The sequence below is a fragment of the Tursiops truncatus genome, chromosome 7 (genome assembly GCF_011762595.2).
Source record: "Tursiops truncatus isolate mTurTru1 chromosome 7, mTurTru1.mat.Y, whole genome shotgun sequence".
NCBI lineage: Eukaryota > Metazoa > Chordata > Mammalia > Artiodactyla > Delphinidae > Tursiops > Tursiops truncatus.
In genome coordinates, this window is record NC_047040.1 from 61,046,429 (window position 1) to 61,070,925 (window position 24,497).

Genomic DNA, 24,497 nt, shown 5'->3' on the forward strand with positions numbered 1-24,497 from the left:
CCTCTCCCGTTGCGGAGCACGGGCTCTAGGCACACGGGCCTCAGTAGTTGTGGCGCACGGGCTTAGCTGCTCCGCAGCAGGTGGGATCCTCCCGGACCAGGGCTTGAACTCCTGTCCCCTGCATTGGCAGGCGGACTCCCAGCAACTGCACCACCAGGGAAGTCCCCCCATGTTTTCCTTTAAATGCTTTATTTTTTATTTTCATATTTAGATCTGCGATCCATCTGGAATATGTAGTTGGTGTAAGGTAGGGATCAAGATGCATAGTCTATGTGGCCATCCATTTGACACAGTCTAATTTATTGAAAAGATCATCCTTTCCCCCACTGCACTGAGTATTAATATTTTAAGGTTTTTTCCCTCTCTTCTGTTTAACACATGGGAAGTGGAACCTCATTGTTAGACTCAAATTTCTTGATTGTTTGGGCAGTTTGCCGTTTCTTTATTGTATTAATTAAGACAGGATAGTAGCAAATAAAGCACCAAATTTCAGAGGCTTGAAATAACATGGGTTTATTTTTCCTCAAGCAAAGTCCAGTGCCAGTGGGCCAATTTATAAGGCAGCTGGTCTCCCTGCAGTGACTGGGAGATCCAGGTCACTTCCATCATGTGATTTCACATTATTGTGTGGTCTCTATAATCCCTGTTAGAAGAAAAGAGAGTGCTATGGTGGCACATTGACTCCTAAATTCTTGGCCTGGATGGGACACACCCAATTGCAGCTCATGTTCTGATGTCTATATCTAGTAACATGGCCCCATCTCACTGAACGGAATCTGGGAAGTATAGTTTTCCCATGTGCCCAGGGTGGAGAGGAAAAACAGATACCAGAGAGATCGTGATTCCATCACATTCCCTCAATTAACTAATCATATTTCCACTGTGTGAACTGTTTGTCTATTGCCGCTTATCTTTTTTGGGTATCTAATATTCATATTAAATCAAAATAACCTTTAAGATTTTTTGCCTTGGATTCTATTTTGACTTAATAATGCTTCTCTAATTTATTGCAAGCTTGCTTACTACATTTCACCCATCCTTTTCTCTAGTCTTTTTATGTTACTTTATTTAGATGTATTTTTTATAAGCAGCAAAGTATTGGATTTTGATCTTTAACACAATCTGAGAGGCTTTTTCTATTAGTAGGGAATCTAAATTTAATAAGTAAACTGATCATGCTTAGTCTCACTACTGCCATGATTTTGTGCCTTTGTTTTCATACATGCATGCTGTTTCTTTGCAGTTTTGTGATTTGCTCTGCAGACTTGATTTTGTTTTCTCATATTTTCTACTGTGATTTTTTGAAGGTGGACATTCCTCTGATTCTGCTAGTGGGTTCCTGAGAGCTTTCCACAAATACTTTTAAAATCTACACTTGTTTAATTGTACCAATAAAAAGCCAAACAATAACCTTTGGAAACTATGGAAAAGGAGGCACCAAACATTTTTTTCTTTCCCTGTCACCTGCTGATCCTTCCTTTTGTTTGTCTTCATTAATCTAATCTGGGGTAGTAAACCCAGTCATTTGGAAAAATACAGTTGTTTTTTTCTCATAAACTAATTGCTATTCCTATAAAATATTTGGACAATACCCAAAAGTACAAAGGCCAGCAACAGAAATCTGCCATCATTTTATCACATGAAGACAACCACTGTTAATATTTTAGTATATGTCCCTTCAGTCTTTTTACTATATACATTTTATGTGATTGAGATTATATTGTATATATAATTTTTATATGCTGCTTTATTCACTGAAGTGCTCTTATAAGCAAACCAGTTGTTTTTGGTTATATAAAATCTTCACAATCATTTTAATGACCTTCTCATATTAGACGAGCCATAAATTATTACCACATCCTTATTATTGTACATTTAGGTTATTTTCAACTTTTAATTATTGTAAATAATATTGAATAAAATTATCTTTGTGCGAAAGGAGAAAAAGCACTTTTTTTCTAATTTAGGATTATTTCATTAGGGCAGATTTCCGGAATGAAATTAGTGGGTCAAAAGGAATACCTTTTTTTTTTTTTTTTTTTGGCCGCTGTGTGCGGCATGCAGGATCTTAACTCCCCAACCAGGGACCGAACCTGTGCCCCCTGCATTGGGAGCAGAAAGTCTTAACCACTGGACCAGAGAAGTCCCAAAAGGAATACATTATTAAAGGATTTTTGATCCATATTGCTAAATTGCTTCCCAAAAGAAATCCCATCATTTTAAATAAAATGTTGTTGCTATAGTTCTTTTAGCATTTCAGACTTAACATCAATTCATCTCTCATTATTGTTTTGGGCATCTCCACCAACTCTTTCCAACCCTATCTTCCAAATCATGAGTTCTTTTTATGATTCAGTGACTCATTTTATGATTCATCAAATTGTGTCAGATTCATGGGAGAATGTTCCTGATATGCTTTTTTGTTGATTACCAATAAAGTCAATGCTTTATGTAACTTAATTTGTTTTCTTTTCTCCATGTTGCATAGCAGGTGACTTAGTTTCAGTGAGGAAAATTACTTTTTTTTTTTGCTTTCTCTTCTGTTTTACTCTATATTTTTGGAACTGTCCATATTTTTTTAAACATCTTTATTAGAGTATAATTGCTCCACAATGGTGCGCTAGCTTCCGCTGCACAACAAAGTGAACCAGCCAGGAAAATTACTTTTTGATACTAGTGTCCATGTCCTCTCCCAACTCATAGAGCAAGGAGAAGCCTATGGTAAATTGAAAGATGCAGTTCTAGGAGGGATTGGAAAAGTGTTTTGAGGCTTCTAAACAGGGGAAAAACAGGAAATAAGCAAAGATCTAACTAGGTGCTCAAGACTATCTGAAACTGAAAATATAATAAAAAAATAGAATAGAGACTTAAGTTGGTATATGGAATAGATCCAGACTCTGATGGATAAATTTTGAATCTTGAAAAGGAAATAATAAGTTAGATCACTTTGATGCACTTCAAGGCCCAGCTGAAATTGCTCCTCATTTAGGAAGCCTCAAATGTGATCTTTCCTGCCTCCAAATTCTCCCATTTTTCTAGAAAATGCATCATTTTCTACTTTGGATAGCAGTCATTTGCTGGACTATTCTTTGATCATTACCTCTAAGCTACATGTGTGACTCACTCTGCACTTCCACAGCAGCTGGCAAATTGCTTTATCCCCGATAGGTGCTCAACAAATAATTCCTGAAACCAATGCTTATCAGTCTGTAACAGTTTTCAAAACCAATGGATATACAAGTTATAAACCATTCCCAAACAACTTTATTAAGTGCTCAAAGTGAGCAATAGCTAAGTAGATAAATATTTACTTGAGGAAGTTTTCATGGTGGCAGTTTTGGAAATTTCATCGTGTGTTTATTGATTTCAAGACATTTTCTTTCCATAAGAAACTGCCATTCATTTCCCCTCATATTAACAACATTTTCCTTTTTAAAAAAAATACTCCTTTTTATTTTCTCATTAAACAAGAAATTTCTCTTTAGAGTGTATGCCCGCATGCGTGTGTGCGCATGCACGTGTGCAAATACTTAGAATCACAAATGCCAGGTTATTTTTTCTAAAAAAGTTTTTCTAACTTTTTACTGTAAGTGTGCAGTTTCACAAACTAGACACTCATTTCTAACCAGCACCTGGAACAGAATACTATTTGCATCTCAGAAACCCCTCTCTTGCTTCATGGTGACTTTTTGGCTTTTGGGGGTGAAGGGGGAGAAATTCTCATCAATATTTGATGTTTTTATATTGTTTCAAAGTTTCTAAATATGTATGAGGTTATATATATCTCACATTATTTTTTCGTGTATCTAAGAAAGATTTAGCATTTTTTATTTGCTAGGAAAGCATTAAGTGATTTTTAAAAATTAATTAATTAACTTTTTGGCTATGTTGGGTCTTTTTTTTTTTAATTTATTTATTTTTGGCTGCGTTGGGTCTTTGTTGCTGTGCGCGGGCTTTCTCTAGTTTTGGTGAACGGGGTCTACTCTTCATTGCCGCGTGTGGGCTTCTGATTGCGGTGGCTTCTCTTGTTGTGGAGCATGGGCTCTAGGTGCATGGGCTTCAGTAGTTGTGGTGCACAGGTGTAGTTTGCTCTGTGGCATGTGGGATCTTCCCGGACCAGGGCTTGAACCCGTTTTCCCTGCATTGGCAGGCAGATTCTTAACCACTGCACCACCGGGGAAGTCACACATTAAGTGATTTTGTTTGCTTTTTTGTTTTTGTTTTTTTTTGCATTAAGTGATTTTGAAAGTCTTGAAACCATACAGTTGGAAAGATATTGTCAAAAATCAAGTATATTTGATATTAATGTTTATGAAAAGGAACATCAGTTTTTTTGCCTACAAAAAGATTCGGACTGCAGAAACAAAGTCCAGCGTAAGTAAGGTTTTGGGAATCTTTGTTCTTCCCTCTGAAGTGATGAATTTATATTTTAGTTTAATCAGTAAGACTTAGGATGAGTGAAGTGGAACACTAGATTACAATTGGTTTTATATGTTTTCTTAATCGCTTTTCTAAGTAGACTGCTTTGTTAAGGGGTACATTGTTGATTTAAAATCTGCTATGAGCACTGTTTGCTTGTTGCACTTTGTTTTTGTAAACATTTCATAATACTCATGCCCTTGGAGGACAGCCTCTAGTGCTCTTTGGGGGAGGTAATATTGTTTTGAAGCTGATTATAATTTTTAACCTAAGCTGAAATGAATCTGTTTTGAGAATCTAATAATTCCAGCTTTTGTTATGTATAGATCAAGCCCCCCTCCCCCAATAAGTTGACAAACCAAAAGGAAACCACTTCCACTGCTAGAGAGAGCAGAGGAAGTGTAACCTAGCCTATTATGCACAAAACCCTGAAACTATCTCTGCAGGGATTTGGAAACCATAATCTTCAAGCAGTGGCTTTGTGAATTGTGCAGGGCAGGTAGAACACACTCAGTGAAATGAGAATTCTTCATAATCCTATGCAATGGAGTCATCTGTCCAAGCATCTACCAAAAAGAGGACTACTAAGGTGACATGTCACGATGGTAGGGCAGGTATCTTGAGAGCTCCGATCTGTGTGCATACATTCAGACAAAGAAGGAAATCAAATCTGGGGGTGAGTTCAGGCAAGAGGAGACAGGCTGGGCATTTCAGTTCACTCTAATAAAAAGGCCCAGCACACTCCATTTCCTAAACATTTGTAATGTAATATTTCATACATATTAGAGCAGATCTGATATATATATATACATTATAAATATATATAGTTTAAAGAAAAAGAGTAAGGCAAACATACCTCCACACTCTCACCAAACTTAACAGTAGTGCATTTATTGATGCTTTTGAAGCCCCTGTGGGTTCTCCATGATCACATTCCCCCCTTTTCCCTGATGGAAGTACCTACTCTGATTTTGGCTTCTCATTCATTTTTCTTTCTGGTTTTGCCACATATATATTCCTGAACACTATATTATTTAGTTTTGAATGTTTTATAAATGAATCAAACTGCCTTCATCCTTCTTTAACTTGGTCTTATAAATCAGCATTACGCCTGTGAGCATTTTAATTGTTGTATAGTATCCTATTGTGTGAATATACATAACTCCATTTATCTATTTTCTTGTTGTTGGACATTTGGGTGGTTTCCAGTTTTCGGCAGCTATTAACAGTAAGTAGTGCTACGGACATGCTTGTTCTTTCTCCTGGTGCACATGAACAAGAATTACTCTAAGATATATTATTTGGAATGGAATTGCCAGGTAATAGTATCTTCAACTTTACTAGGTAATACATCATTAACTATGTTTTGCTTAGTTCAAAAGGGCTAGGGTTGCCAGGTGTAGCAAATAAAAATACAGGATGCTCAGTTACATTTGAATTTTACATAAACAACAAATAACTTTTTAGTATCAGTATGGCCCTTGCAAAATTTATATTTCATCTGGCAACCCTAACAAGGTCAGTGAACTTTATCAAATCACAAACATTGGCCAATGAAGTGAAAGTGTGAGGGGGTGGGGGAGTATTTGGCCTCTTCTTCCTCTGCTAGCATGGCCAACAGAGTTGTTTACAAGGAGATTAGCTCAGGGGGCTCAGGTGCTTGTGAACCAGCTCTGTGGGTAATTGATTGGCTCAACAATGTATCAGCACCAGCTGTATGCCAAGCAGGTGCTAGATGTTGGGACTATAACTGTAAACATGACAGACAAGGTCCTTGCCCTCCCTAGGCTTTTAGCCAAGGCGGGGAAATGGAGGATAATAAGGCAATGATCTATGTACTGTGGGAGCAGTGGTGTGCTGGTGAGGAAGCCTTGATTTGTAGATTTTGCTGACTTTGGTGTTGTAAATACTCTTACCATGACCAGTTTCAAGCTACCAATGTGACATCATTGAACTCTGAGTTGAGGGAGAGACTTGTACAATCTGCTCTCTGGGTGGTATGAACTGGCTCCAGCAGCCCCCTGTATGGGGGAGTACTAAGAAAGGACATTTCATCCAGTCTCTGGGCTCATTTCTGACTGGTTTGGGGGAAAGAGACTTAAGCATTAATTGTTTCCTCAAATTTAGAAGGAATCAAATGTTAAGAGGTATAAAAATAATTTATTATATCTATAATATTGGATGCTTTGTAAATATTTTTTACTATGGTATATAAATAGAAAAGAGTCTAATAAACATAGTTGTAAATTATGACTAGCCTATAGATCAGGGCTTAGATCTCCCCTTCTTTTTTTGCGGTACGCGGGCCCCTCACTGTAGTGGCCTCTCCTGTTGCGGAGCACAGGCTCCGGATGCACAGGCTCAGCGACCATGGCTCATGGGCCCAGCCATTCCACGGCATGTGGGATCTTCCCGGACCGGGGCAGGAACCCGTGTCCCCTGCATCGGCAGGTGGACTCTCAACCACTGCGCCACCAGGGAAGCCCCAGGCCCTTTTTATGCTTAAATTACTTAAGAAATACATGATTCATTGTACAAAATTTGGCAAAGCAGAAAGTAGAAAAGAATAATTATGCAATCTTACAGCCCAAGGCTAGCCATGCACTTTTTGGGGTACAACCTTGCAGTCATTTGTTTTGCATACTTACAAACAAATCGGGATCAAACCCATGTTTTCTCTTACAATATACATGAAAATTTTATCATCCTTTTCAGTATTCTTCAAAGACATGATTTTAAGTGATGGCATAACATTCCATTTTCAGGCTAAGCCACGGTTTATTTAAGTAGCTCCCTATTGCCGGCAGTAGCCTCTTTATAAGTCAGTGTTGACTATCTTTATAAGCTACAAGAAAGCAGGAACCAATCATTTAATTGTCTTTCCAAGGCAGCACTTGTAACAAAAATAAATCGAAAGTAATTGGATTATGTTATTTGCTGTGATCCTCTAGTTACCATTTAAAATAAAAGGAGTCAGTCTGCATAAAATGTAACCGGGGTTGGTGTAAAGGTAACCCGAGGCTCTGGGGAGGGTTGGGAGGAAGATAACCTACTATCAAATCTCTTTGGTCGGGTTTTGTTTACTACTCTCGAGAGGAGCTGAGCTCCATATAAAGTCTTGGAATTGGTAGGAGCTTTAGAGATCACCTAGTGACTCTAACCTCTTTTTCATAGATGAGGAAATTGAATAGAGAAGGACTGTTACCTGCTGAGACTAGTACCCAGGCCTCTTGACTTCCTTCCTGTCCTGTGCTCTTTTCACCACAATCAGCTAAGCTTACTCTTTTAAAATACTGAGAGAGCATACAGTTGCCTATTACCTATCATATAGGAATTCTTGTTTTGCCTTAGGGTTAATGTGCTTTGGTATAAAAATCTAATGGTAAGGTTCTAGATATGTATCCAAGAGAAAGGAAGGCATATGTCCACACAAAGACTTGTACACAAATGTTCATACTAGCATTATTCATGATAGCCAAAAAGTGGAAACAATGCAAATGTCCATCAACAGGTGAATGGATAAACGAAGTGTGGTATAGTCACACAATGGAATACTCAGCAATAAAAAGAAATGAACTACTGATAAATGCAACAATGTAGATGAATCTCAAAATAATTATGTTGAGTAAAAGAAGCCAGACAAAAGTGTACAAACCGTACGATTCCATTTATCTAAAGTTCTGGAAAATGCAAGCTAATCTAAGTGACAGAAAGCGTATCTGTGGTTACTTGGGAATGGGGGTGTAGGGGAAGAGGAACCACAAAGGGGTAGAGGAAATTTTGGAGGCTGATGGACATATTCACTATCTTGATTTTATAAATGGTTTCAGGGTTGTATACACATCAAAACTTATCAAGTTGTACAGTTTAAATATGTGTAGTTTATTATATCTCGCTAAAATTGTTTAGGGGACTTCCCTGGTGGTCCAGTGGGTAACACTCCTGTGTTCCCAATGCAAAGGGCCCCGGCTTCCATCCCTGGTCAGGGAACTAGGTCCTGCATGCCTGCCACAACTAAGAGCCGCGTGCTGCAGTGAAGATCCCGCGTGCAGCAACTAAGACCCGGAGCAGCCTAAATAGATAATTTAAAAAAATAATAAAATTGTTTAATTTGTGAGATGTCCCTCTTAAGTTTGAAAAGCAGAACGTTACTAAAAGCTCACTGAAGAATCTGAAGCATAAGAAAACTAAAATTACCTCTGGAGATAACTGACAACCAAGATTCTATTCTAGTATGACAGTTTATCTGAACAAAACATTACTATGAGAAATGCAAAGTCACAAAAATAAGAAATAGAAATGACATTTTTGTCCCCCTGCATGCCATTTCCTCGTGCCAGTACAATTGCTGTATATCATAATCTTTTTAGTGTTCTATTCAATTTGGCTTTTTAAAGAGAGCAATCGCCTTGTATTTTTCCTGAACTATTAGACAGCTCCTTTATGTACAAGATGCCCAATCCCTGATGTGTCTGCCCGTGTGTGGGTTTGTAGAAAGTTACACTGTACCTATAAATTTCAGCAAATGCTGCAATTTGCTTTAGGATTTTGTAGTCAGGGCTCAGCAGCGGCCCTGGAACTTTCTAGAAACCATGCCCTCTTCTACAAGATGAACCCTGGATAGTTTCCCTAAATATGTGAATTCGCTGATCAAAATTTTCTTAGATTTCCCACCTACTGTTTTAAAACAAAGAACTGCTAGACCACACATAACAGCGCAGAACACCGGTAAAGATTTTCTTTTTTGGAAAACATTCATAAAGTTTTATTTCCATCCCCCCCCAACTTATTTTCTTAGCTCTTTTATTCGATAATCACTCCCATTCTGTAGACGGGGAGAGGCACACCGGTTTTTTTGCACAGTACAGAGGGGCAAGAAAGACGCGACTCTCAACTTTTCAGTTCCATTTTGAGAAATGATCGCATCGAACTCCTGAGAAACGACAGCCCAGCGAGAGCAGAAGCATTTCTCTCCAGGCTGGGTGTGGGTCGGAAGCCAGGCGCGCTTCCGCGAGAGAGAGGGGGAGTCAGGTGGCAGCGGATCGGGCGCGGGAGCCAGTGCTGCGCGGCGGGGGCGCGTGCGGGTGCGCCTCCCTCCGGCCGGCTCGGGGAGGCCACCCCCGCGCACGCCAGTCGGTCGGCCGGGCTCCCGCGCAGCGCTGCTATCCGCTGGTGAGCCAGCAGCGCCCGGCGCCCGCGTCTCCTCCCTCGCGCGCTCGTTCCCTCCCCAGCCCCTCCGCCCCCGCCCCCGCCCCCAACCCCTGGCAGTCCCTCCCCCAAGCCTGCTCCCGCGGCCGACGCCGCCGCCGCCGCTACCGGAGGCGCAGGAGCCTCGCGATAGTGTTTGCACAGGCGGCGCGTGACGCCGCCGCCGCCTGTAACTGATGCAGAGGTTACCCCGCCGCCTCAGCCGCCACCCACCACCCGCCGCCGCCGCCGCCACCCGGGCGACGCCGGGGGCCGACGCACTGCAGAGGTGCCGGCAGGTTCCGCCCGCGGAAGTCTTCTCTGCCGGCGCAGCCCGCGCTCCGCCCGCTCTCCGACCCCGGCCCCAGCGGGCGCCCCCTCGACACCTCTGCCGCCGGGCTCCTTCCCTCTGCCTCTTCTCCGGCGCGCCCGCCGGCTCCCTCACTTCTCCCCCTTTTCCTCCTCCCCGTCCCCTCTCCTCCCCTCACCTCTACCCTCCCCACCTCCCCCCTTCTCGGTTTCCTCCCCCATCCCCTTGAATCTCCCCTCCCTGCCCTCGCTCTCTCGCTCGCCCTCAGCGCGGCCCCCGCCATGACGGAGGCGGGTGCCGGTGCCGTTGCCGTTGCCGCCGCTGCCGTCGCAGGGGGGGAGTCGGGTTCCCAGAAAGTAGCTTGATGAGTGTCCAAAGTAGCAGTGGAAGTTTGGAGGGGCCGCCATCTTGGTCCCAGCTCTCCACGTCTCCAACCCCGGGCTCGGCGACGGCGGCCAGGTCCCTGCTGAATCACACGCCGCCATCCGGGAGGCCCAGGGAAGGTAAGCGCCGTCGCGCCCGCGCCCGCTCGCGGGCCTCCCCTCCTGCGCCGCGGTCCCAGCGCCCCCGCGTCTCCTTCCTCCGACCCCGGGGTGGGGGAGGGGGCGAGGTGGACTCGAGGCCTCCCGGCTCCAGGGAGGTAGTGCTCCGTGTGTGGGTGGTGGTTCGCGGGTGGCTGAGAAGACCGACGAGGGGGTGCGCGCTGGAGGGGCCGGAGCGAGGCGCGGCGCACAGACTCGCCTGGGCTTCTTAAGAGCCAGTCCTGCTGGGATGGGAAGCCTGACCCCGGACGCGAGCCCCTTTCTGCTCCATTTGCTAGTACACTCAGTACTCTTAACCTCCTGGCCTCGGGTCTCTGGTGGATTTTCCCTCTTGGTGAAGCATTCATCCTCGAGCCCCCTCCCCTTCCCTCGCGCACTCCTCCCCTAGAGGCGGTCCCCGCTCTGCGAGCTTTGCTGCCCAGGACCTGGAGGATGCCTCTCGTTTGCAGGGTCTCTGCCCTTTGGGGGGAGCCTCTGAAATTATCAAAGCCGACTTTGATCCCTTGCCTGGCCTCCTAGAGCAGTTTAAACGACAGACTGATTCGTGGGCAGGCTTTTAAAACCATCCCTCCAGATGGTTGCAACTTTGCTTCGCCATCATCTCCTGCGTGTTTGTGCGTTCTCTCTCTACTGCAAGTAGGCTACGGTTCTTTGACAGGGTCGTGGGTTTTGTGGGAAATATCTGCGTAAAGGTTACTGCAAACACGCACCAGATCGGTTACAATTGTTTTCTAAGTTTTCTGGCTTCTTGCATGCAAGTGTGCTGCCACCAGATGTAGCAGTTACACAGCTAGTAAGACATCGGAGTGCTTTTGACTAAAATTTCAACTTGCTGTATTTAACTTTAAGTATACGACATAAAATGAAATTTGGGAGAATTGTGGGGGAAGAATAAATGTGCGTAGAATCACGTTTAACGCTCTTTTGTCTGGAAAACGTTTAGCGGTATTCATCAGCAATTGGTAAATGGGTTGTTCACCGCCGGTTGTGTCACACAGGGAGATTGTAGCCACATTTTCAGAAAAAACGTCTGGAAGTCCAGTAGTCTAGTGAATCCTTTAAAGATACCAGGAGCTTTGATTTATGCAGGAGTCGGTGGGATTAATTTATCTTGAAAATATCTGTCAATATTTACGACTCAGAGCCTTGACATTTGTTAATCAAGTGGTTTGTGCCCTGAATCCAGTGGTTCAGGCACAGCATTCTTTGTCATTTTGTTCCTGTGAGCATGTGTGAAAGTGACAATAGGCTCAAAGATTGGTATGAATTTGCTCTGGAAAATTCAGGGGAAGGTTTGATTTATGGCATCCATTAAGCATGCTGAATACATTGACATGACATTTCTCCTTTCCATCTCACCCCCAACCCTGAGTTCTGATTATTAGAAGATAAAAGTTTATTTATTGACTCACTCAAATTTAGTACACCTGGAGATTTTTCTTTTTGCATTTGAAAATTTGTAAATGAATGTTTTAAAATCTATTTTGTAAACAGCAGTTGGTGCTTTTAGCATGCTTTTACTTTTGTCTGTACTTTCATTAAGATGCTTAATGATAGTGTTAGGAATGATATGTAATGAGTGATAGTAAATGATGGTCTTGGGAAAGACTCTTTTAAGGCTATATCTTTTTTTCATTCATTTCTTAAATATTTGCTGAGCCATTTCTGTGAGCTAAGCACTGTGCTAGATACTGAGGGCATATAGTGTCGAATTGCTCATCTGTAACATCTGTAATTAATAATTTGGGGGCTGAAAAATCTAGATTGTGAGTTTCTGAGGTTACTGCAACTCTAGTTAAAAAATTTTCATACTATTCTGCAATTTTCCTGATGTTTTAAATTTTTCAGGGGTTGGAATAATTTAGCTTGACCCTCCAAATAACCAGAAATTTTGTCCAGCAGTTTGGATTTTTATGTAACCTGAATAGTGTGTCTCTATTTACTAATGAAATAACAGGACATGCTTTTGTGGAAGTTATACTTCACACCCAAGTACCTGTATGGTGACAGTGGTACATTGCTTTTTTTGACCAACCAGGAAGTAAGTTAAAACTGTTAATTCTCTCTAGGATTATATATATTCATCTTGAAGCTATAGTTTCAGATTTCACAAACGCTAATAGGAATTGCATATATGAAGCCCTAGGTATCAAGATGGAAACATTTTCTTTTGAGTGTGATCCCAGTTTTTATTTTAACAAGTGCTTTGCATCTTTTCCAAGTAACATTAGTATGTTGTGTAAAGTGATGTAAATTGAGAGCTTTGATTGCTGGTGACTGATAGATAGTAAGAACCATTACTATTAATGGAACTTGAGTGTGTGTATCAAGGAGAGAATAAACTTTGTTTGTTTCTTTCTTTCTTTTTTTCTTTTTTTTTTTTTTTTGCGGTACTCGGGCCTCTCACTGCTGAGGCCTCTCCTGTCGCGGAGCACAGGCTCCGGACGCGCAGGCTCAGCAGCTATGGCTCACGGGCCCAGCCGCTCCGCGGCATGTGGGATCCTCCCGGACCGGGGCACGAACCCGTGTCCCCTGCATCGGCAGGTGGACCCTCAACCACTGCGCCATCAGGGAAGCCCTAAACTTTGTTTCTTGAAAAGTGGAGCAAATTTAATATATAATAGAAAATTTTAAACTTAAAAGAGATACACACATGTGTATATGTACATATATAAAGTTACATATGTGAAGAACTCCTTTTAAGCAAACTTTACTTTGAAAATGGGCTATTTTCAAAGTTGTTCCATAAGTATCTATAAGCCTAACTCATAAGAATTAGGAATTTATATGATATAGTGTAGACTTCTTTCTTCCCTTGGAGTGCCAAACCTTTTCCTTTATCAATCTTAAAATTCTCTGAGAGGTGCTCAGCAGTGTAGCTCTAGATTGCACATTGGGTCTTTTAAACCTGTGGCCAAATTCTCTATCCCACTTTATCTTCTAATCTGTGAATAAGGATGTGGGAAGTTAAGAAATTAAATTTTCAAATAAGGTCAGGTTTGTTTCCGAGGAACCTGGTGTGTGTACTGGCTAGATGAGCAGGTGGTTTTTTTGCATATCAATACATAGGTACTTTTGAATGGGTTACTGCTAAGAGTCAAATAAATGGTTATACAAAAGACTTGGCTTTTCTGTTTCATCTTGCCAGATATGAATAATTTGCTTTACTTTTATATAAATAATGAAAGTAGTTTGGGCAAAAAGATAATATTGCAGTTTAAATAAACTTGCTCTCTGTTTCCATATTTACAGACTGCATCCTTTAGACAAAAGAGTTAAAGTATTTGACTCCAGATGATTGAGTAATACCTGTAGGGAGATGTTAACAGTTAAGTGTACCAGATGGCCCTTTAATTTCTTGAAGTCACCTGCTGGAGCAAGACAGGGTTGTATGTTTAAGGATTCTAGCTCATGAATATATAGATATGTGGTAGGTGCCTCCCTTACAGAGGCATATGTACATATTAGAGGAGAGAGGGAAATCCAAGATAGTTAGAAGTCTGTGAATCTGCCCCTGAGAAATAGGCTGTGCTTTAGCCTTTTTGGTCTCAGGACCCCTTTACTCCCTTAAAAATTATTGAGGAAGAGATTTTATTTATGTGGGTTATGTCTATTGATATTTACTGTATTTGAAATGAAATAACTTCAAAAATGTTTATCTAACAATAACAATCTGATTACATGTTAACAAATTTTAAAATGAAAATAGTCTAAAACAACAACTTTAGTGAGGGGACTTCCCTGGTAGCACAGTGGTTAAGAATCCGCCTGCCAATTCAGGGTACACCGGTTTGATCCCTGATCCGGGAAGATCCCACATACTGCAGAGCAACTAAGCCCATGCGCCACAACTACTGAGCCTGCACTCAATGAGAGCCTGCATTGAACCTGCACTCAATGATAAGCCCACGCACCGCAACTAGAGAAAGCCCGCGCACAGCAACGAAGACCCAATGCAGCCAAAAATTAAAACAAAAACACGCTTCAGTGAGGCTGGTGGCATTGTTTTATATTTTTACAAATCACTTTAATTTCTGGCTTACTAGAAGACAGCTGGATTTTCTTCTTTCAGTCTGTTGAGATATATTTTGATTGAGGCATGTGAAGAGAATCCAACTTCACATAGATATGTAGTTGCAAAAGAATTAATTTTTTTTTTTTGCGGTACACTGGCCTCTCACTGTTGTGGCCTCTCCCGTTGCGGAGCACAGGCTCCGGACGCGCAGGCTCAGCGGCCATGACTCACGGGCCCAGCCGCTCCGCGGCATGTGGGATCTTCCCGGACCGGGGCACGAAGCCGTGTCCCGTGCATCGGCAGGCGGACCCTCAACCACTGCGCCACCAGGGAAGCCCAAAAGAATTGTTTTAATAGTCTTTTTGGAAGTTATTCTTTGATATTACACCAAAATTCGACAAGTGGCAGTTTTTTTAAAGGTACTTGTGATGTGGAAGTACATTTTATCCCGGAAGTGTCTTCAGGACCCACAAGAAATCTGTGGACCATACATTTAGACTAAAGAAGACACTATAAAGGGTGGGAAAAAGTATAGCTGTTTTCAGGCATTTCAATCACATAAATTGAAGAGAGAATGTGTTCATTATGCTGTTATAGAAGATGGACCAGCAGGTGAAAGTTAGGAAGGCGCAGAATGAATTCAGCATCATTTATTGAGAAGAATGTAAAAACTGTATAACTACTAGACTTGGCCAGCAATGAAAGAACTGCTTTAAAGAATTTAAAGCAAACTACGGAGACTTTTTTGGGGGAGGTAGAGATAAATTCTGTAGATTCTTATTTCGTGTGCTATTAGATTAAGTGACTTAAGGTCCCATCCAGTTAGAAATTGCAAACATTCTGTGATTCTTTGAAAATTCGTAAATATAGTTAAACTGTACTTACATATCCATGAATGTTTTTGAATATTCTCTTAAGTCAGTAGCATGAAACTATCATTGACTTTATTAGTCTTTTGCATTTTTATTGTGCTTTTCCTCTGAGGATTTTTCTGTATTTTCTGGAATCAGCACTGTCAGTCTTGAAATCCTGATGAATTCCCTGTGAAATATAATAAACTTTGAAGACATTTTAGGGAATCAGATGCTGCTTACGATACAGTTTAGTAGAGTTGTCATATACTTGGGCACAGAATTTTAGAATGCTGTGGGGGGCTGATTTTCAGTTCAGAAAGAGAAACTGTCAGCAGTCTGTATAGTCTTTCATTTGTAATTGTGTATGTGATTTCAGAAGTAATGTGTTTAATCTAATGGTTTTAAAGCTAGAGAGTCTGAAAAAAGGATGCATGAAGGCAAAGCGTTTAAATTGATCTCTCTTGAATTTAAAAATGCATATTAAATAAAACCAGAACATAAAGTGAAGAATTTAAATTCTCATCTTATTGAGAGAATTATGCATGTAATAGCTATCATTACCTATAGCAATTCATATTTTAATTTAATATGGAACATAATTTCTTCTGTGAGATGTATTGAAAGGTTAGATTTTAGGTGCTGGGAAGTCAAGGTTAAACTCCTGTAACTTTCTTGGGGTCAACTTAAGTGTAGTAAGTGACATAGCTTGAGACTTCATGTATTTCTTGCGTTTAGACTTAAAGCTCATTTTCTATAGAAGAGCCATAGGATTAAGTCATTTAGTTTAATAAACTCCTTCATGCTCTTTAATAATTTCCAGAAATCTTAGAATAATTTAGAGGAATGGTGAAGTAGGAGAAGTAGTATGGTAGAGAAGAGAAAGTGCATTGATAATTGGAATCCAAGTGTAGTCCCAATTTTGCCATTAACTAGCTGGGTGACTTTGGGCAAGTTGCCTATCTCTCTGCTTCAGTTTCATAAAATGAGAATTACAGAGCTGAAAGGGACCTTGGAAGCAAATGAATCCAAACCTCTCATTTTACAGATGGGGAAACTTAGATAATTTGCCCAGGCTTTTACTGTAGGAGAGGTGGGACCAAGATTCAGTTTTCTGACTTTCAGCTTAGTGCTTTCTCCATTATACTTTGTGGCTCCTTTTCATCTGTAAAATGAGGGAGTTGAACTCGAAGCCTTCAGAGTTCTCTAACAGCTCAAAAATATTATTTGTTTGACATAAGCACTAATTATAATTTACTGGAGGAAAGTTTGTAGCTTTTATTTATTGGTGAAAGAAATGTTTCTTGAAGAAGCAATGTGACCTTTTCAAGGTTATGTTATAATTTGTTAAGAGAAGATACTCATCTTCATTATTACCAAAAGATTTTTAAGTTTATTTATGAGCATGGTAAGCAGTAGTATGCAAGGTGATCTTGTCTTTTTAATGATCTATATTCTAAAATACTGTTATGAATATATTAAAAGCTGTGTAAATTACATAAATAATAATGTGGTGCCCTGAAGTGAAGTAACTAGGTGATTGTTCCTCAGAAATTATTTCTGGGTTGTTTCCCCCCGAGTTAGATTCCTCTGCTCCTTAGTGTCATATAGGATTGTCTATATTTCATAGCACCTTTGTCATACTACCTTTTATTATAGTTTTATTTTTTTGTGTACTAGACAGAAAGGTCTTGAATTCAGAGACTATGTTTTGTTCATTTCCATATTCTCAGTGTGTAGTAGGATGTCCTCGAGCAGGGGTCCCCAAACCCCGGGAGACCGCTGCAGCTGTGGTCTGCAGCCTGTTAGGGACCTGTTAGGGACCGGGCTGCATAGCAGGAAGTGAGTGGCGTTGAGTGAGCAAAGCTTCATCTGCTGCTCCCCATCGCTTGCATTACCGCCTGAACCATTCCCCACCCCTGTCCGTGGAAAAATTGTCTTCCACAAAACCGGTCCCTGGTACCAAAAGGTTGGGGACTGCTGCTCTATAGAGGTGGCACCTAACGAAAAGTTTTGTTGAAGATCTGTTAAAGCTTTTTTTTTTTTTTAAACGGAGTGATTATATACTTAATATGCACGTATTTCAGACCCAGGGAGATACTCATTTTAGTAATTCATAGGCAAGTTATATTTTAGAGAGTGATAATGGGTAACAATAATAGCTAAAGTTCATTGTTTGTACATGTTAATTCATTTAATTCTCGTAACTCTGTGAGGTATATACAATTATCATTCTCATTTTACAGATGAGGAACCAAAGCACAGAGAAGTAAAGAAACTTGCCCGGTATGACACAGAGTAGTAAATGTTAGGGCTGGTAAACTTTGTCATTATTATTTTTTTGCATGAGTTTTGTATGTATGTGGAGATAAGATTAAAAAGAAGAAAAATCCAAAACCAATTTGTACAGATCTTACGTTTCATGGAAAATGTTAGAGGTATACTAATGAAAAATCTTACTTTCATATTTAATAATTAAATTGGGATGCCATTTATCTTAATATTTTGACCTCATACGCTCACCACAGCAATAACAAATAAACATTAGAATTTGAATGGAGAATTTTTGACTGTCCATATAGGAATAGTCCACTTATTGTGGAGGGTTTTAACCTGGTGCATGAGGCTCTGAACAAAATTGAGATGCTTTAGTGGCAGATGTTTGAGTTTTATTAGTATTCAATATGGCAGGGAAAGGAAGCTTGAAGCTTAATCTGATTCATCTTATAAGAAGTATTTTTTAAAACACTTAAAGCTTTCATTACCTTATTGCATACAAAACAGATCCCTTGGTAACATGTATTATTTAGTGTATCTAATGAGAGAAAGAATTTGAAAGGGTTGATAGGAATTCAAAGCATGATGTAGAAAGATGCAGATCTGAAATAGGTGGTAGGTTGTGAAACTTAAATCTTCTCAATGTGGCTTCGCTATTAGGTTTGAAATTTTGTGAATTTCACGAAGACAGGTTATACCTCTATTTAAGTTAAAATGCTTGTATGCTACAAAGATGCAGTGCAAAGCCAAATATGAGTGGTTTGGGGGGCTGACATAATATTTGTTCTCCTTCATTTATATGGATTATTAAAAGTTCGTTCTGCTCATAAATTTGTACCTTTCCCTGGAAACTAGTTTAGTTGGAGAAATGACTTCTAGGTTTAAATTAAACTTTAACCTGGTATTTGCTGGTATTGTGTTAAATGTCATACATTGTGATTTCAGAATTCCACACTTGACACTATGTATGTGCTTCTTGTCTGATGGTGAATATGGTGCCTCTGGAGAAGGTCAGGGGGATTTGCATGAGGCCAATCAGATTCATCCTGTCTTTCATGAGACCTGAGGCATGTTTCTTTTTTTTTTGACAAATAGGGTATTTTTGCTTTTTTAAAAACATAGTTTTTCCTTTTTCTGTGCACAGATTTTAAAAAACATCAGTGAAGTTACATGGTTTAGTTAACTTTGTATATATATTTTTGCTTATCTCATTTATTTAAAAGATACATATACTTATTAATGATAGGACTTGTTCTAGGCACTTTGTAAATAGTAACTCATTTACTTCTAACAGTCATGAAGTAGGTACTATTGTATCCCTATTTTACAGATGAGGAAATTGAGCCACAGAGAGGTTAGCTAACTAACCCAAGGACACATAGAGAATATGTAGCAGAGTCAGGATTCAGACTAGGCTCCTGAGTGCATGCTCTTAACTGTTATACTATTCTGTTAGCATTATTCCACTGAATTTTAACCACAGGGATACTGAATGGATGTACTCTAATTTAGTTAACCATTCTTCTTTTGGTAGTGTGTTAGTCATGATTCTTTTGCTTACCTGTGATAAAAACTTAACACAAGCTTTGGTAAGTTAAAAAAGGAATTTACTGGTTCACGTAACTGGGAATTGTATGTGTGGAGGAGGATGGAATGGCTTTGGAAACAGCTTAGATCCAACATCTCAAATAATGTCACTGAGCCTCTTTGACTCCATTTCTGGGTTCTTCTAGCCTCTTGCTTCTGGAGCCCAGTCACATACCTTTGGCTTAGCAACCACACTTGACAGACAAAACTTTTTCCTAATGTCCACATGTCACTTCTGGGTTGATGCTGATGTATTATGATTGTCAGTTCCTTAACCAGTCACTGGTACCTGGGAGATGTACAGCAAGGTAGCCACTATGGCTGTAGGTAGAGTGAGTTGAGGAATCCACAGAAAGCCATGATTGACGGACCGCTGAAGGTCACACAAATTAGGTGAATGGTAGTTTTCCTGAGGAATGGATCATGGTGAACAAAAACATCTTAACTACCATAGTTAGTTATTTAGGTTATTTCTTTTCTTTATACTTTTACTTTTTGGCTACAATAGATATTGATATAATATCTCTGAGTAAAAGCTCCCCCCACCCCCCGAAGAGGATTCCCAGTGATGGAATTATCAGGGCAAAAAGTATAAAACAATTAAAGGCTTTTGATAACTATTGCCAAATTATTATTTGAAGAATTGTGTTCCACTCATATAGCAGCAATGCATGAGATAGGCATGTATTTTTGAACCAGGCGGGGTTCACCTCATCCTAGGAATTACTGGGCTTAAATATTATTAACACAGTGCCTTGCAGTTAACCAAAGGGTTGCGATCTTCATACTGAACATGTATCTAATCCAGTTTATCAAATGCTTTATTATATTTTCTCCAGGCATTTCTCTCACTATTTAAAAATTTTTCATTTTATAGTTTTAAACAACAAACCCAAAAGGCTAATGAATGGCAGTCCTCGGCAAGCTCTTGGCCCCCTACTCCTCTTTCCTATCAGTGTCTCCTACTTCTCTGACCTAGTTGACAGCATTATACTTAGTTTTTTATACTTAGATATTGGTACCTTATGTTAGAAGCATTATTATGTAGAAGTAGTTACAAGCACATATTTGTTAGATTCCGGATATCAGTTTAGGTTTTGCCACTTACTGTAGTAAGTTACTTGACCTCTCCATGCATCTGTAGATTTTCTTTTTTTTTTTTAAATGCTTTTTTTTTTTGGCCATGCGCCTTTCGGGATCTTGGTTCCCCGACCAGGAATCAAATCCGTGCCCCCTGCAGTGAAAGCGTGGAGTCTTAACCACTGTACTGCCAGTGAATTCCTAGGTTTTCTTGATTGTAGGATGAGATAAGAGATAGTAACTATTTCATAAGGTTGTGAGAATTAAATGAGAAATTTGTGGCGTGTTAACAAGTCAGTATGTGTTAACTGTTACTAGTATATTTAGATACAAGGATGCTTTAGAATTAAAAATTTTTTCTTCTTTGTTTCAATGTCAAGAATAGGGAACAAGTACCATCTGGATTAAGATCCTTATGACCAGAGTACACTTGACATACATAGATTGTCTCCCTGACTTTTTGAAGAATTCTAGCAGGGTTGTGTATGACAGAGGCAGATTTCAAGTGATAATCATAATTGTTAGTCTCATTTCTTTTCACTATATAATGTTGTGGTATTTATTATACATACAATTTTTCTTCCTTTGATTTATTTCTTTATTTTACATTTTAAGGATTTGCTTTACTGGGCAAAAGGGCATGAATTTTTTAATGTCATTTAATGTGTATTGTCACTATTGTTTTCCCTATGGGATAACCAGGATTTTAAAATCTGTTATTGCTTCTCAGAAGTGAATCAATTGTCAGAGCTTTAGAGTTTTATAGAAACCTTATTGGCATAGTCTGTTTATTCATTCAGCAAGTATTTTTGGACCTGGAGCATAGCACTGGGTAAACAAAGGTATGTAAGATATAGTCCTTGTCTCCTAGGAGCTTGGGCAGAGTCTAGTGAGGAAGACTACAATTCATAACATGTAATTTATACTTAAAAAAAAAAACCACTTTGTGGGTCAGATAAAACAATTTGTGATGCCAATTTCAACTTCTCATATAAACAGAATTATTACGTAATGTGGTTGTAGCCTATCCTATATCAAGGTGTTCTATTCATTGGTCATTTGGTTGCTAGAAAAAAACTTTAGCAAAACAAATTTATTATTAGAAGGATATAGGGCTGAGTGTCTCTTAGAACCCATTTAGGTCTCAAGGGGACTGAACTAGAAACTGGAAATTCAGGAACCACAGTAGCACTATTCTCCTGTGGATCATAGAGCAACCCTCTCCAGTGCTGTGAAGGAAAGTTTTTAAAAAAGGAAAAGTGGGAAGGAAGGAAATTGTATTTCTGTCAATAGGTATGAACAGAATATTCCCTAGAGAAGGGAATTAGACAGTTTTCCTCCAGTTTAACTATTAAATGTTATCATTTGGTTTCAGTTGGTATGTCTTGATTGCTAGTGAGATTGAACTTAAACTTAATATTTATATCAAAAGCCCAGTCTTTAAAAAATTATTACTCTCTAAAGTTCAGGTACTCTAATTTTACTGTGATTCAGTTGATTTTATTTTTTAATGTTATATGGTGCTTTACCTTTCATTATTGTATCACAATATTAATATATACAGAAAATGCACACGATAAATAATGCTCAGTGAATTACTATAAGTCGATGTACGTAACGACCACTCAGTTAAGAAATAGAACATAGGCAGCATTTCAGAGCTCTCTTCCTGCATTCATCAGTCATTCACTACCTTCTCCCTTCCCTCCAAAGCAATCACTATTCTGACTTAATTATGCCTGTTTTGAATTTTATATAAACGGACTCATACAGTATATATATTTTTTCTAGCTGCTTTTGTTTCACGTATGTTTTAGAGTTTCATCCACGTTAATTCCTGTAACTGTTGTTCACTTTCATTGCTCTATATTACTTGTATGTGTATACCACAGTTTATTTATGCAATCTGTTGATAGATGTTTGGGTTGTTTCCACTTCTCTATTATGACTAATAATGCTGTATGAACATATTTATACCTGTCTCTTCATGTACTATTAATTTCTGTTGAGTATATACCTAACAGTAAATTTACTGGGTTATAGGCTATGTGTGTGTTTGCCTTTAGTAGATACTGCCGGTTTCCCAAAGTGGTTGTAACAATTTACATTCCCATGAACAGTATATGAGAGTTCCCATTGCTCTACACCCTCACCGACAGCTGGAATTGTTAAAATTATTTATTTTGATATTCTGGTGGATATCAGGTGTTATTTGTGGTTTTAATTGTCATTTCCCTGATGAGTTCAGAGGTTTACCATTTTTTCATAAGTTTATTGACTTTTGGATATATCTTGTGAAGTACCTGTTCAGATCGTTTGATCAGTTTTCCTTTGTGTTGTTTCTCTTTACAAAAATAAAAAATTAATTGAAGAAATTCTTTTTGTATTTTGGATAAGTACTTTTTTTTTTTTTATTAACACCCCTCCCCAGTTCTGTGGCCTGTTCCCCCACTCCGTTATGGTATTTAAGAAGTATCTCAATACATGAAAAATGTTTTCCTATGTTTTCTCTTTTTTAATATAGGCATTTACAACTGTAAATTTCCCTGTAAGCACTCAATTAATTCACCCTGTAAGTTCTTTTTCTTTTTTGTAAAATGTTACAGTATATGCTGATATATTACACAAGTTGTAAAACACACAATATAAAAATGTGCAGAGGTTAATAAATAAATAAATTTAACAATATTTACAAATCTTTTTTTTAAATTTTAAAATTTTATTATACAGCAGGTTCTTATTAGTCATCCATTTTATACACATCAGTGTATACATGTCAATCCCAATCTCCCAATTCATCACACCACCACCGCCACCCCCCACCGCTTCCCCCCCTTGGTGTCCATACGTTTATTCTCTACATCTGTGTCCCAATTTCTGCCCTGCAAACCAGTTCATCTGTACCATTTTTCTAGGTTCCACATATATGCGTTAATATACAATATTTGTTATTCTCTTTCTGACTTAATTCACTCTGTATGACAGTCTCTAGATTTCTTCCACATCTCTACAAATGACCCAGTTTTGTTCCTTTTTATGGCTGAGTAATATTCCATTGTATATATGTACCACATCTTCTTTATCCATTCATCTGTCGATGGGCATTTAGGTTGTTTCCATGACCTGGCTATTGTATATAGTGCTGCAGTGAACATTGGGGTGCATGTGTCTTTTTGAATTATGGTTTTCTCTGGGTATAGGCCAAGTAGTGGGATTGCTGGGTCATACAGTAATTCTATTTTTAGTTTTTTAAGGAACCTCCATACTGTTCTCCATTGTGGCTGTATCAATTTTCACTCCCACCAACAGTGCAATAGGATTCCCTTTTCTCCACACCCTCTCCAGCATTTGTTGTTTGTAGATTTTCTGATGATGCCCATTCTAACTGGTGTGAGGTGATACCTCATTGTAGTTTTGATTTGCATTTCTCTAATAATTAGTGATGTTGAGCGGCTTTTCATGTGTTTCTTGGCCATCTGTATGTCTTCTTTGGAGAAATGTCTATTTAGGTCTTCTGCCCATTTTTGGATTGGGTTGTCTGTTTCTTTAATATTGAGCTGCATGAGCTGTTTATATATTTTGGAGATTAATCCTATGTCCATTGATTCATTTGCAAATATTTTCTCCCATTCTGAGGGTTGTCTTTTCGTCTTGTTTATGGTTTCCTTTGCTGTGCAAAAGCTTTTAAGTTTCATTAGGTAGCATTTGTTTATTTTTGTTTTTATTTCCATTACTCTAGGAGGTTGATCGAAAAAGATCTTGCTGTGATTTATGTCAAAGAGTGTTCTTCCTATGTTTTCCTCTAAGAATTTTATAGTGTCCAGGCTTACATTTAGGTCTCTAATCCATTTAGAGTTTATTTTTGTGTATGGTGTTAGGGAGTGTACTAATTTCATTCTTTTACATGTAGCTGTCCAGTTTTCCCAGCACCACTTATTGAAGAGACTATCTTTTCTCCATTGTATATCTTTGCCTCCTTTGTCATAGATTAGTTGACCATAGGTGCATGGGTTTATCTCTGGGCTTTCTATCTTGTTCCATTGATCTATATTTCTGTTTTTGTGCCTGTACCATATTGTCTTGATGACTGTAGCTTTGTAGTATAGTCTGAAGTCAGGGAGTCTGATTCCTCCAGCTCCATTTTTTTCCCTCAAGACTGCTTTGGCTATTCGGGGTCTTTTGTGTCTCCATACAGATTTTAAGATTTTTTGTTCTAGTTTTGTAAAAAA

The 24,497-nt window shown here is 39.2% G+C and overlaps 1 protein-coding gene across 3 annotated transcripts in view; it reads left to right on the top strand.

Moving 5' to 3' along the window:
* Positions 1-24,497, top strand: part of TLK1 (tousled like kinase 1) — a 210,917-nt gene that overhangs the window by 48,343 nt on the left and 138,077 nt on the right. For 2 of the 3 annotated variants that reach the window (XM_073807579.1, XM_019922783.3), the window contains exon 1: positions 10,069-10,419. The exons of the other annotated variant lie outside the window; for it this stretch is intronic. In XM_073807579.1, the coding sequence (XP_073663680.1) occupies positions 10,281-10,419 (139 nt within the window). In that variant the 5' untranslated portion in view covers positions 10,069-10,280. Of the gene's footprint in view, positions 1-10,068; positions 10,420-24,497 lie in introns of those variants that run through there. 3 annotated transcript variants of the gene reach the window in all.